General features: G+C 43.1%; 1 protein-coding gene across 8 annotated transcripts in view; it reads right to left on the bottom strand.

Moving 5' to 3' along the window:
• ZNF76 (zinc finger protein 76) overlaps nucleotides 1-5,809 on the bottom strand; it is a 34,295-nt gene extending 28,486 nt beyond the window's left edge. For 3 of the 8 annotated variants that reach the window (XM_053248499.1, XM_053248498.1, XM_053248493.1), the window contains exons 1-4: nucleotides 5,190-5,340; nucleotides 1,829-1,958; nucleotides 1,021-1,159; nucleotides 75-164 (exon numbers count right to left, since the gene is read on the bottom strand). In XM_053248499.1, the coding sequence (XP_053104474.1) occupies nucleotides 75-164; nucleotides 1,021-1,093 (163 nt within the window). In that variant the 5' untranslated portion in view covers nucleotides 1,094-1,159; nucleotides 1,829-1,958; nucleotides 5,190-5,340. The other 5 variants (XM_053248496.1, XM_053248497.1, XM_053248495.1 and 2 more) reach the window with 5 other exon arrangements.
• Nucleotides 5,810-14,611: the final 8,802 nt, after the last annotated feature.

A 14,611-nucleotide genomic window follows, 5' to 3' on the forward strand; every position in this document is an offset into this window, starting at 1 on the left:
ATAGACTGTACAGCCAGTGATAGGCTCCAGGAAGTCTAAAGTAGTCATACCAGCAAATTCTCCAATTACCTCACCTTTCTGCAATGTTACATTATGGATAAAAGCTGTGGATCCATCCTCAAATTCAATCACTTGCCCTTCAATTAACTTCTCTTCTGCAACAGCTGAGAAGAAAGATCAATTATAACACTGGAGCGTTCCAGGTTAACATGATTGAGCACTTTCACCCACAACTTTTGAATCTTACAAAAAAAGGCAATTACAATTTGTAGGAAGCTCGACCTTATGAATGCTTACTCAGAAGTTAGTCCCACTAAATTCAATGGCAGTGTATGTAGGAATATAGCCTTGGTCAGCATCTACCTGTGTTATGAAATAAGAGTGATGGGCCTATTAAAATATACATCAATAAGCATTTCTCTTCTCCAAGTCCCAGAAATAATGGGACTAAGAAAAATGCAAACACTATTTACTTAGAAGGGAAAAACCATGCAAAATTCTTCAACCTCTTTCATATTATCCTAGCAACCAAATTATATATATGTGTTTTAACAAGACTCTATAATAGTTTAAAAAAGGAAGTGAAAGTCCTCCTTCCTCATTTGGTTAAAAAAGGATTCTTAGAAAACATCTTATAATTATTGAACCAGAAAGTGGTTACATATTTACCACTAGTTGCACTAGTTCTAATTACAAAGAACTTGATTCCCAAGTTCTCCAGTTTTCTCAAACTAAGGAATGTGTGTCTGGTTTTGTTGCAAGATTCACATCCTACCTGATAACAAATAGGCTTAAGCTCTATTTTGAGCATTTTTACCTGAGCATTTACCTCTTTCGATTTAAACCACATGCACAATTTATCCAGTAGAAGTTTGTTCAATAAACTATTTTAACCTGTAAGTGCAATTACGTTTCCATGTATGTGCAATGCTTCGAGTATTAAGCATCACACCTCTAGTTTGTTCTACTCTCTCTCACCAACTAGAAGAGGATGTAGACTACAACTCTCAAGTGACTTACCAAGGGCATCTTGCTGAACATAAGCTGTTGTCCCATCAGAAAGGGTCATTGCCTGTAGTCCCAAGCTCTCCATACCGCTCTGGTGGTTGTTCCTTAGACATATATTCAGTAAAAAATCATTTCCTTCTTTGTTATAGAACTAAAATACAAAATATAGAAAAAAAATACAAAAATTTAGGATGTATTTCACTTCCTAAAATACAAAATATAAAGTTATATGTATATATTTCTCCCATTTCTTCTTAATATAATAAAGTGGGAACATAATTAAGTAGAATTGATTGGAAAGGATTAAACAAATTGATTAGCAGGTCTATTAGCCATGATAGCTAAATAGAGCCTTTTATATGTTCAGAGGCAGTATTCTGGGGGACAAAGAGGGCAGGACAGCTGCCTTCAAACCCTACTTGCATCTAGCTGGTCAGTGTTGGAAACAGGATGCTGGACCAGATGCATCTTTGGTCTGATTCAGCCAGGCTCTTACATTCTGTAAGTTTCTACTCTACTCTTATACTCTAGTCTATGAATTGTCTTGTTGTACAAGAGATATTATTCTATGTATTGTTGTATGTATTGTCTTTAAAAAAATACATACAACATTTCCAGCTTTTATGGGTAAAGAAAAATGAAAACGTTAAAAAAAAGTAAAAATACAACTTATATGTAACCAACAAAAGTTCTTTTCCTCTGTTTAGGTGGATAAATTTCACAAAGTGGTAAAATCTTCCTAGTTACACAGGTCTAGCAGTACTATGATTCTTGGACTGCTGGTACAAGCAAGTTCTGTCCCTAGGAGAAAGTGGCTCACCTTATTTGAACATCAAGTGCTTCCATGGCAAGCAAAGAAATTTCACACCAGCAGATCAGCAACTCAAAAGGTGGTGAACAAAAACAGATCAGCTGGCTGTTCTAGACCTGTCTTGAGCTTCCCCACTAACCTGAAGAAGAGAAGAGCCCAAGATATAAAGTATGTATGTTTCCTGGTGGAACAAGAGAGGTTATTTCTGCAGTGCAGGATAAAGACAGGAAGAAGCTTAAAGCCTTGATGAACTTTGGGGATAGTTTGAAGTTACTGGAGTCATGGCTGGCAGTGGCACAACTGTCATTGTAGGTTGGCCCCAGCTGGTATAGATTTGTACTGGTGCTAAGGGAGCAGCAAGGCCCATTTTCCCAGCTCCCAAAAACCATTTACATGGTATTCCCATGTCATGTCATGGCTCCTCTTTTTAATTTAAAGAACATTGCACTTTTGCTTTAAAAATTAACATGCAACATGCTTTTTGGCAACAAGTGAAGACCTTATTCTCCCTGGCTTTTAATAATTTGCATATTCACTGCTTTTATTCTGCTGTTTTTAGTCTATCACCAAAAAGTGCTGTAAACCACCCTGACAATTTTCATCAAAGGATGGTCCATAAATACATAAAAGTTATTTTAAAAATTCAGTTACATCAGGTAAAGACAAGCAGATTATGATATTTACTTGATTAAATACATACATATATACTGTGATGGTATCATAGTTCTTTGAGAGTCAAGAAACAACAGAAAGGAAAAACAACTATTAATAAATGCATCAGAACATCCTTGATTCTCATATTTGGCAAATGAGTCTGTGCTCAATCATAACCTCCCACACATTTTTATCTGATCTCTATACATAGGTGAAGTATAATTCATTTTAGCTGCTAACAGATTAAAAAGAAAGTCCTTTTGTGGGCTTTCCCCCAATAGCTGTTGATGCCCAGAGCATTGATCTTCTGTTAGACAAAGTGTGCTCTTGAGCAGGTAGCCTACCACTGGATCCTAATATCTTCTGATATAGAAGAGCATAGGATCAGGCAGAAAATAATTTGCTTGCTCAGTCTACTAGAGCCTATAGGATACATTTTATTCATCATTAGAATTGGATGGAAATTATTCCTCTAATTTAGTTAAATGAGGCAAACTCTTGTGGAGATACACTTCTTTCAGGTGGTGAAATGATGCAACTGAGTTTATTAGGAATCTGTTTACTAATATTATTATTATTATAGTCCTTGACAGATTTTAGGTATCTCTTAAGCAGACACACCAACTTCTCAGAAATACCAAGCAAGAAACTTAGGAGGAAAGTCAAAGTAGTTCAATGGCAAAACTGGAGAGCAATGAGAATTGTAGCAGAGGTTGTCTTTGAAACTGAAAAAAATGTTGAATTTTAGACACCCAGAACTGCTGGACAACATTTCAAAAACACCCATGGCTGCCTACTTCATTTCCATGTAGTGGTTAGAGTGCTGGACTAGGACTGGGGAGACTTGAGTTCAACTCCCCATTCAGCCATGATACTAGCTGGGTGACTCTGGGCCAGTCACTTCTCTCTCAGCCTAACCTACTTCACAGGGTTGTTGTGAGGAGAAACTTAAGTATGTAGTACACTGCCCTGGGCTCCTTGGAGGAAAAGAGGGATATAAAATGTCAAATAAATAAATAAATAAATATTAACAATTTGTGTGTACACAGTTCTGTTGATTAAAATGGCAGGTGTTCTCTGCCAGTTGCAAGGTTCAAAAAAAGTTGCTCCGAGGAGTTGTTTTCAGAAATACAAACAACCCTTTAGTTAAAAATATGGAACATAAGAACAGGCTTAAGGCCCATTTAGTCCAGCATCCTGTTTCACACAGTGACCCACCAGATGCCTCTGGGGAGCCCACAGGCAAGAGGTATGTGCATGCCCTCTCTCCTGCTGTTATTCCCCTGCAACTGGTATTCAGAGGCATCCTGCCACTGAGGCTGGAGATGGCCTATAGCCCTCCGACTAGTAGCCCTTGATAGACCTCTCCTCCATGAAGTTATCCAAATATAGGGACATGGGGCAGGAAACCTTATAAAAAGACTATTAGTCAATCTAATCAAGTACTCTCTGCTCTGACTTGTAGCAGCTCTGCAACTGTAAGGTTTCAGGTAAGAACTAGATCCAAACCTTGCGAACAGAGATCTTTTGACTGGAGATGCCAGAGACTGAACCAGGGACATTATGCATACAAGAGTAAAAAAAAAGAACTGGATGCTGGGGTGTAGAGAAACATTGGGAGGATAGGCATTGAACCAAGGATTAGAACTTCTGGAACAGGGGTTGTGAAAGTACAACACGAGTAGTGAGATGTACACTGTCTGGAGGAAATGTAGGAATTAATGACCTGGAGAGTCATTGAAATAAGTAGGTCAGGTGCTCCATATTACCAGAGAACTGAAGCACTAGATCTGCACTGAAATTGAGCAAAGGAAGAGTTTATTGGATTACTGGGTCTGCCATATGAACGTGAGATTGAAATAAATACTAAATAAGCAGGCTGATAGTACAGAAGTTAGTGGACGGGGCATCACAGAAATGGGATAGCACTGATACCACTAATGAAAGAGTTAGGGAGCAGAAAGCATACAGGAACACATGTGCAATATGTGTAAAGCTTTCACCTTTTAGAAAAAAGGCAGAGTTTCTCTTGAGAAAGGGGGCAGGGAGAAGGAAACTGGGATATATTCCGTAATTTGCTTTCTGTACACATCAAGAGTGCACTAAACATAGTTTGTGCCTCTGTCTTTCCCCATCAGGATGAATAGGATTAGGAGTAATATCATCTTGGCATTTATGAAGTAGTCTCCAGGAGTGCATCATTTCACTTTATTTTGTTTTATTAAAAATACAATAAATCAGTATTTATTTGAAATAAATTCAATTTTTCTGTATTCTGTATTTGTATTCTGTAAATACATATAAGCTTTCTTCTGACAGGACTCCTGTGTCTACAAGCAGCGAGACCTCCACTTAAACTTCTGCCTACTACTTGTTTGTTAAGAAGGCAACGGAGCCCTCCTAGAAAGAAAGAGTGGCAATCCTACCTGTTGGGCAAAAGATTTGGGATGCAGAGGAAGGAAATGAGAGAAGCAGCAGCCTATCAATGGGGTGGTCAGATCGCGCAGAGGACAGAAAGGTGCGCTAGGGCGTAGGAGAGAGAGATGGGGGCTTTGCTAGGAGAGAACCGGATGTGTGCCCCCCCCTCCCGTTTCTCTGCCCAGGTGCAAAGAGCGGGGACCAGGCCCGAGCGTGTCAGCGGAGAAGATGGAAATCTCCTCTCATGAGCCGGAGCTGCGCATTCTCCCCTCATTCCCGCCTCCCTCTCCGCACCGACCTGTGGAGGACCCAGTCCGCCGCCTGACCGCCATGCACCAGGCCTTGCCCACAACGTACAACCCTGCAACCTGTATGATGAAGCCTTTACTCGGTTTCCTCGCTTGCTCACGGCTTTCCATCCAGATTCCGGGGCCCCGTGAAGTTCCTTTCGGAAAAGGAAGCGGATGCCCATGATACTTGTTAGTAGGCATGGTGGTTCACGTCTCTCGACGACATGCGCAGTTAGCACAGCGAAGCATCTGCTTTCTTTTGCATTTGCAGTGCACCTACAGGTATAACCGCCAAATCACTTAAAACAAAATTAAGTTAAACGAAGGCGAGGAGCTCCCTGGGCCATAGGTTTGTAACAGAAGTCACAGATCAGGAACTATAAATTCGTACATTGATTCCGGTTTTCGGAGACTTTCAGTTTATTCTGTCCATATTATTATTATGATTGAGTGCCGTCAAGTCGGTGTCGACACTTAGCGACCACACAGATAGAATCTCTCCAGGGTGATCTGTCTTCAACTTGGCCTTTAAGGTCTCTCAGTGGTGCATTCATTGCTGTCAGAATAGAGTCCATCCACCTTGCTGCTGATCGTCCTCTTCTTCTCTTTCCTTCAACTTCCCCCAGCATTATAGACTTCTCAAGGGAGCTGGGTCTTCACATAATGAGGCAAGTCTCACGATGAGTGAGACTTGCCTCTAGGGGGGGTTGTGGGGAGAGTGGGCTTAGCCTGCTCTCCCCGCAGATGATAACCAGAGCAGACCTGGGTGGCCGGATCGGCCGACCACACGACTGCAGACTCTGCCATGGAGCTGACGGGGGCTGTGGGGATCGGGCGCCGCGTGGCTCCTGGAAGTTCCAGGATGCCCCATGCAAGTGCGCGGGTCATCCTGGAGAGACATCCTTGCTCCGCTAACCTGGGCTAGGGGAGGGGGAATTAGTGGGGTTTGCTGCCGGGAGCCATGTGGCTCCCGTTGCAGCACACGACTGCCAAAAAGCAGGCTAGGCTCCTTTAGCCTGCTTTTTGGCGGTTGTGAGAATCGCCTCAATGTATCCAAAGTATGATAGTTTGAGCCTGGTCATTTGTGCCTCAAATGAAAAGTCTGGATTGATTTGTTCTATGATCCATTTGTTTGTTTTCCTGGCTGTCCATGATATCCTCAAAAGCAGGCCTGCACAACATGCGGCCCACGAGGCCTTTTTTCTTGGCCCCCGGGGCTATTTCCCCTTCCTCCCCCTGCTGCGAACCTCCTTAAAAAAAAAATAATTCCAGCCGCCACGCAGCCGAGGAGATGGTTGCGGGGATGCATGTGTTCTTCTACCCACTCACCCCCGGTAGCAGATATCAGAGCGACGCTGGGGCCTGCTGTTTGGCCTGGCATTGCTTCCCAACTGCGAGGCACGCCTGCACAGTTATTGCGCAGGCGCACCTCGCAATTGGGAAGCGACGTCGGGCCAGACAGCAGGCCCCAGCGTCGCTCTATCTGCCACTGCACACTGCCACCGCTGCCCGGGGGGTGGGGAGAGGAGGACACACACACACCCGTGCAGCCATTCCCTTTGCCGCGCAGTGGCTTGAACTGGCAGGAGGCGGCAGCGAGAAAAATGTCGGCGGTGATGAGGTGGGAGGAGGAGGCAGGAAGCGGCAGTGGCCCCATGAGGGAGCCCTGTGGCCGTGGGCCCTTGCAGAGGGGGTGGGCAAAAATCGCAGGGAGGGAGGGAGGCCGGCAGGGAGATAAAGTGTTGCCGGGAGATGGGGAGGGAAAGCTGCTGGTGGCGGGAGGAGGAGGATGGGGACCTCCACAACAACGGGGATCTCTCTCTCACACACACGCCAAGACTGCTTCATTCTCTCTCTCTCACACACACACACCAAGACTGCTCCATCCCCCCCCCACACACACAGAGAAACACCATCACTGCCCCATTTCTGCCCTCTTTCTCAAGCCAAGACTGCCCCATTTGGACAGAAGTGGAAAGGAAGAACAACGCATTTTATTGTTATGTATTTTGTACAGATTGCATTGTATTTATTTTATTAGAATTTTTAATTCAATTTATTTTATTTTAATTTAAATTAATCTTAGCCTGCCAGAACTTCAAAAGTAAAATTTTGATTAAATTCATTTTAATTAATTTCACTTTAATTTGATTTAATTAACTGATTGATATTAAGTGTTACTTTAATAATCAGCACCTTAAAAATTGACCTCGGTCCCCATGAGTCATGTCACGGTCAGTTTCGGCCCACCAGGTCATTTGAGTGTGCACGCCTGCTCTAAATAAATAAATAAGTAGGTAGAATTTTGAGGCTTTTGTTAAAAAAAATAGTAAGTACCTGAGAGCAGAAGGACCTGAGAAATACACTCAATGACCCTGTCAGGTGGAGGCAATGTAAGCAGCAGCCAATATTGATTTCACGATGCATTTTTAATTCTCAGGCTAGGAGCAACAACAGGGGTGGGTAGCAATAAGAGACAGAGAATACAGCATTTAATGTTTAGGGTAATGAGGCCTATAATAGATGACAGCTGAGATGCTAAACCCTAAGGTAATGGCAAGTTGCTTAAATATTGACAAAGTGCTAACTCTTTCCATGTGCCTTTTAAGATGCCTTGGTCATAGCATGGAAATCCTCCCCACTCCGTGGCTTTGTGCAAGAAGTCGGCTCTGCTGGTCAGAATCAGCCCAATAGCAAAATGTGGCCTGCATTGCATTCCATGTTAGATGAAAACAAGGACTCAAGAGAAGAGAATGTACCTCGTCATTGGCTGAGCTTAAAACTCAGAGAGCAAAACACTCCAAAGCACAGGGAAAAAGATAAAGAGTGAGCAAGATATGGGGTGTTTTAATGAAGCCAAAGCAGGCGTGAAATAAACCGGCGCTTCAGTTACCATCCTGCCCTTTGCCTGGATCATATTTCACGCTCTCTGCAGATTCCGCCCAAACAAAGAATAGGCATCCCACTGACAAATAGCCCTGTTCATTTATTACAGAGGCATGAATAGGATTAAAATAATCTGTGAAGGATTTAAATGACTCTGTTAGGCCCAGTGAGCAGAAGCAGCAAGGGGTTCTCTCTTTCCCCTCATGTGTTTGTAGAGGCAGTGGAACATAGGAACATAGGAAGCTGCCATATACTGAGTCAGACCATTGGTCTATCTAGCTCAGTATTGTCTTCACAGACTGGCAGCAGCTTCTCCAAGGTTGCAGGCAGAAATCTCTCTCAGCCCTTTATTGGAAATGCCAGGGAGGGAACTTGAAATCTTCTGCTCTTCCCAGAGGGGAATATCTTGCAGTGCTCACACATCAAGTCTCCCATTCATATGCAACCAGGGCAGACCCTGCTTCGCTATGGGGACAAGTCATGCTTGCTACCACAAGACCAGCTCTCCTCTCCCTGTGGAGTGGGGCCAAGCCTCACAGAGCTGTGCTGATGCCTCAGAACGCCTCCTTGGAGGGACTGTCTTGACTGTCTCCCAATAAGCCCCCACTCTGCCTACTGCTGTGCAAGGCACAGAGAACAGCTCCTGCGCTCAACGGTGGATACAGCCAAGGAGCACCCGATGAGGCAGCCCAGTCTTCCCAGATGATACACCTTTGCCTGCTTTTGGAGGGATGATTTAGTATACTTTGTTCTCTGGCAACATGAGCTGAACTGCCTTCCCCTTATACTATGACTCTGCATTTTGATCACAATGAACAGCCAGGCATGGCCCAAGACATTTTGGTTTCCGGAACAGAAAATTACTACCCCCGACACCACCCTCCAACAGGGAGTTCTTCTGCACAAGACTCATGGAAATGGATGGGAGCTGTGCAAGAATACGTATTATTTCAACAGTGCTTTTCCAGGGGAATCTTCCTTGGATTTGCCCCATGGGTCAGATCTGTCCCCCACCCTTGACTGGCAGCCAAAACCTACTGTCTTTGGCAGCGTCCTGGTAAGGGCACTTCTGGATAGGGCCACGGTTATTACTAGGGCAGTTCGCATGATTGGTACTTAGTTTGGGAGTTGGGAGTACTTGAGCACTCACATTTTGGGATCAGCTGGGAGTGTAAAACCAGGTCAAAGGTAGGGAGCTTGATCGTCTGCCAAGCCCCAGATGGGTAGGAGGGTTTTCCCTCCTACCTTGTTCCAAAGCTGAGGACAGAATCTGGGCATGGCATGCTCATCCTGTCCAGCTGGGACTTAGCAAACGATGAAGCTTCTTGCACCCGACCTTGTTTTATGGCAAAGTCTTCTCCAGCACCAAAGTTCAAAAGCGTCAATCCTTTTTCGGTCTTGCTTCTTCAAAGTCCAGCTTTTGCATCCATAGAGTGTCATGGGAAAAACCATTGTCCGAACGATTCTAATCTTTGTAAGTATAGACACGTCACAGCATCTAAACATTCTTTCCAAGGCCTTCACTGCAACCCTACCCAGTGCAGTGCTTGCCTTTTATTGTGACTTTTACAACTTTGCCTTGTTATTGTTTTGATTGTACACCACCTTTAGTCAGAGGTGGGATATAATTCTTGTAACATAAATAAAATATATTATCAATTAGATAAGCTGTCTCTCGAGTAAATTTCAGTCGCTAAAATGAGTCCCAAATAAGAATATATTTGCAAATGATTAAAACAATATTTTTAAAAAGAATATAACCATATGTCCTTTATTGTTAGATGGGTCGTATGTATGTTGTAGCAAGCATTGTTAAACCAATTAACAGTTGATCAATTAATCATGTTTTATAGTCTAGTTAAAAGGGTTTTAATTGGAATAATTTATTATTGAATTAAAAGTTCAGCCATCTATATTAAATCTACCTGCACTCAGTTAACAATTCTAAGATTATTGTAGTATAGGTAGGATTTTTGTGTTATAGGTAATGGGGGGTTGTGAATGTTCTTATTTGTATACTGTAGTTTTTTAACCCAGCAAGTATGTTTTATAATGCTTTTATCTGTTTCTAATCATCTTTACTCTGAAGTCATTCTCGCTGAGTCTGGTAGGATTTATTTCTTATTAAGTATGTTTAGGATTGCAGCTTTATGTTGTTTGTTTGATTTATATACCACCTGTCTTCCAAAAGTTGGAACTCAAAATGGCATACAATAAAAAGGCAGCTAAAAATTACAAATTACAATAAATTACAGTAACCAGGGGTGTAGTAGAGGGGGAACTTGCAGGGATGGAGCGCTGGTGCTAATGGGGTGGCTGTGGCCATGGGGGCTGTCATGGAGAGCACTTGCACTTCTGAAATTTCAACTACATCACTGACAATAACTGAAACCAACAATATACAGCCAATCATAATGAACAAAACACACTACAGACCAACAAAACCCACAAAATACAAGACAATTATTTACTGCACATGCAAGCCATACCAGGATTAACTTTGCCCATGCTGCTTTCCCAATAGAAACTGAGCTGCTAATTGCCTCATGGACCAAAAAATACAGATTCCATATGGGTTTAGAAGACTGTCCTATTGGCAAACTTTCAAAAATTCACTGTACACCTACAGAAACACAAAGCCTTATATAAACACCGCCTACTTATTTTCATCATACCTTCTATTTAACCCCTGCTAACTGGGCAAAGAGACCCTTTTTAAAGTTGTGGCTCTCTTATATTTAGCAAGGGAAGAGCAACTTTCGCTATTTATCCCCAGCACAGCATCCCTCCAGTGGGTGATACTGGTATCTACTTTGTGTTTCTTTTTAGATTGTGAGTTCTTTGGGAACAGGAAACAACTTTCTCTTTCCATGCAAACTGCTTTGGAGAATGTTTTTTTTGTTGAAAGGCCATTAATAATAATCAACAACAACAACTAGCTGACCCCGCACAGAGCATCTGTGCAGCGCTTTGGGGCCGACTGTTTCCCCCTCCCTCTTGCCCTGGTCTCTCCTCTCTTCCCCCTCCCTCCAGCCCCGTGCTCTCTAGCCCTCCCCCGCTCCCATTCCTCCCCCCACACAGAGCCTCACCGGGTGACCAAGAAGGGCCCTGCCGCCATTTTTTCCTCCCTCCCATCTGCCTGCCACCGCTTTTTTCTCCCCCCTGCCCGCGGCTGCGGCCTTTCTCTCCCCTCCACCCACCACCGCTTTTCTCTCCCCCCCGGCTGCCGCTGCCGCTTTTCTCTCCCTGGCTCCGTGATGGAGCCAGCAGTCGTGTGGGCAGCCGATCTGGCCGCCCAGGGTTGCCGCCCTGCTCGTGTGTGGGGAATAAGCCCGCTCTCCCCGCTAACCCCCTAGAGGCTCTTCTCAAGGATTGTGAGAAGAGCCTCATTGTTTCTTTAGGAGCATTTTTAATGTATAACCTGCTTTACTCATAACATTGATCATGTTTGGTATATTACATTTAAAAGTATTGTATCAAGTTGAAAGAGGGTCAAAATCACTCCAGAAAGCATGGAACTTATTTAAAACCACAATACTACAAGCTCTGTTGGAGTATATACCAAGAAGGAGCCAAGAAGGAGGAAAGGTACCACCATGTTCAGGAGGACACCAGCATGGCTAACAGGTTGAGTCAGGGAAGCTATAAAAGGGAAGAAGATTTCATTTAGGCAGGACTTACATTTTCTGAAGGAAGAGAACAGAAAGGAACATAAACTCTGGCAAAAGAAATGCAAGGAGACAATAAGGGATGCAAAAAGAGAGTTTGAGGAGCATATTGCTAGAAGAGTCAAGGGAAATAACAAAAACTTCTTTAAATATATCAGAAGTAGAAAACCTGCCAGGAAGGTGGTTGGCCCCTTGGATGATGAAGGCATGAAAGAGATTATTAAGGAGGATAAAGAAATTGCAGAGAAGCTGAATGAATTCTTTGCATCTGTCTTCACGGCAGAGGATACTGACCATATACTCTCTTCAGAATTGAGTTTTTCAGGTTTAGCGGCTGAAGAACTGGGCCAATCTGAGGTGATAAGGGAAGATGTTCTAAACTGTCTTGAAAAACTAAAAATCAACAAATCACCAGAGCCAGATGGCATCCACCCAACAGTTCTGAAGGAACTCAAATGTGAAATTGCTGCTCTCCCAGCAAAAATATGTAATTTGTTCGTACAATCAGGCTCTGTACTAGAGGACTGGAAAGTAGCCAATATAACTCCGATTTTCAAAAAGGGATCCAGGGGAGATCTGGTAAATTGCTGGCTGTTCAGCTTATCTTCAGTGCCTGATAATTTGATGGAAAGCATACTTCAGGACAACATTGTTAAACATATAGAAGAAAAGGCCTTGCTGAAGGAGAACCAGCATGGCTTCTGCAAGGGAAAGTCTTGCATCACTAACCTTTTGGAGTTCTTTGAGAGTGTCAACAGGCATGTGGATAAAGGTGATCCAGTTGACATAGTATACTTGGACTTCCAAAAAGCTTTTGACAAAGTTCACCACCAAAGGCTCTTGAAGAAACTTAGCAGACATGGGATATGGGGACAGGTTCATGTGTGGATCGGGAACTGGTTGAAGGACAGGAAACAGAGGGTAGGAATAAATGGACAGTTTTCACAATGAAGGTAGGTAGGCAGTGGGGTCCCCCAGGGGCTGGTACTGGGACAAGTGCTCTTTAATATGTTCATAAATGATCTAGAAGTTGGGGTAAGCAGTGAAGTGGCCAAATCTGCAGATGACACTAAACTATTTAGGGTACTGAAATCCACAACAAATTTTGAGGAGCTGCAAAAAGATATCTCCAGATGGGGAGTGGGCAACAAAATGGCAAATGTGGTTCAATGTAAGCAAGTATAAAGTGAAGCATATTGGGGCAAAAACACCCAATACACATATACGCTGATGGGATCTGAGCTGTCAGTAAATTACCAGGAGAGAGATCGGGGTTGTGGTGGACAGCTTATTGAAAGTCAACTCAGTGTGCGGCAGCTGTGAAAAAGGCTAATTCCATGCTAAGAATCATTAGGAAGGGGATTGAAAATAAAAATGCTAATATTGTAATGCTCTTATTCAAATCTATAACTGTAACTATAACTCCACATCTGGAGTACTGCATACAGCTTTAGTCACCATATCTTAAGAAGGATACTGTAGAACTGGGAAAGGTGCAGAAGAGGGCAACCAGGGGGGGCCCGGAGCACCTTCTTTATGAGGCAAGGCTACAGCAACTGGGGCTTTTTACCTTGGAAAAGAGGCAACTAAGAGGAGACATGATCAAGGTGTATAAAATTATGCATGGAGTGGAGAGGGTGGACACAGAGAAATTTTTCTCCCTCTCTCACAGCACTAGCACCAGGGGTCACCCCTTGAAACTGAAGTTCAGGAAATTTAGGACCAACAAGAGGAAGTACTTTTTCACGCAGCACATAATTCATCTATGGAATTCTCTGCCACGGGATGTGGTGATGGCCACCAGCTTGGATGGCTTTAAAAGGGGCTTAGACAAATTCACGGTCTATCAATGGCTACTAGTCTGGTGGCTGTGGGAAGCATGATGCCTCTCAATACCAGTTTCAGGGGAGCAACAGCAGAAGAGAGGGCATGCACATTCTTCTTGCCTGTGGGCTCCCCAGAGGCATCTGGTGGGCCACTGTGTGAAACAGGATGCTGGACTAGATAGGCCTTGTGCCTGATCCAGCAGGGCTGTTCTTATACAGTACTACTTTTGTTGTATTTCCAAACATAGGCCAGCTTCTTTCATATACTGTAGTAGATGGAGGACTCTAAAGTAAGCAAGAAGCTTGGGAGAGTAGACTGTTTTTTAAAAAACACCAATTAAAAACATCCTTTTAAAGAGGCTTTTAAATGCTTTATCTGCTGCTGATATAGTCCTCAGTTTTATATCTCTATTAATAATTTTTAATTTGAAAGTTTTAAAAGATATCATTTTAAATGTGGCTATAGCCAGGTCTTCTAACTTGTTTAACTTTATCACGCTTTTATTTTACATTATTTTATATATCTTTACATAAAATACATATTTTATTAATGTTGTGAGCCACCCTGAGCAGTAGTGTACTGGAGGGTCAGGGTATAAATATTTTAAATAAAATAAATAAGGCCAGAACACCGTTCCTTATCTGAATATATCTGCACACCTTTTCTTAAATATTTTATTCATAATTTTAAAAAATCAATCAATTTCCCCCCCAATTTTTCCAGGGGTTTTTTGCGGGGGGCGGGGAGGCTGAGATTTCCTCAAAATGTTCTGGTTTTTCTCTAGGCCTTCACATCTCTGCTCCAAACACAGCATTCTCTTCATCTCTCCTACCCCTAGTGGACTGGAAATAGAACTGAGATGGAAGGAGAAACTAGATGTTATCTCAGCAAAGGCATGGTCCCAACTCCACATTTGCAAGATGACAGAAATGTGGGGGTACTTAAAGGGGATGAGCAGTAACCAGGAGGGGTACTTAATCCCTGAAGTCGGTCTCAGGCATCCCCCCCCCCATCAATTTTACATATTTTTTTGTTTCAGAGTCTTGCCA

This window comes from Hemicordylus capensis, chromosome 4, assembly GCF_027244095.1.
Source record: "Hemicordylus capensis ecotype Gifberg chromosome 4, rHemCap1.1.pri, whole genome shotgun sequence".
Classification (NCBI taxonomy): domain Eukaryota; kingdom Metazoa; phylum Chordata; class Lepidosauria; order Squamata; family Cordylidae; genus Hemicordylus; species Hemicordylus capensis.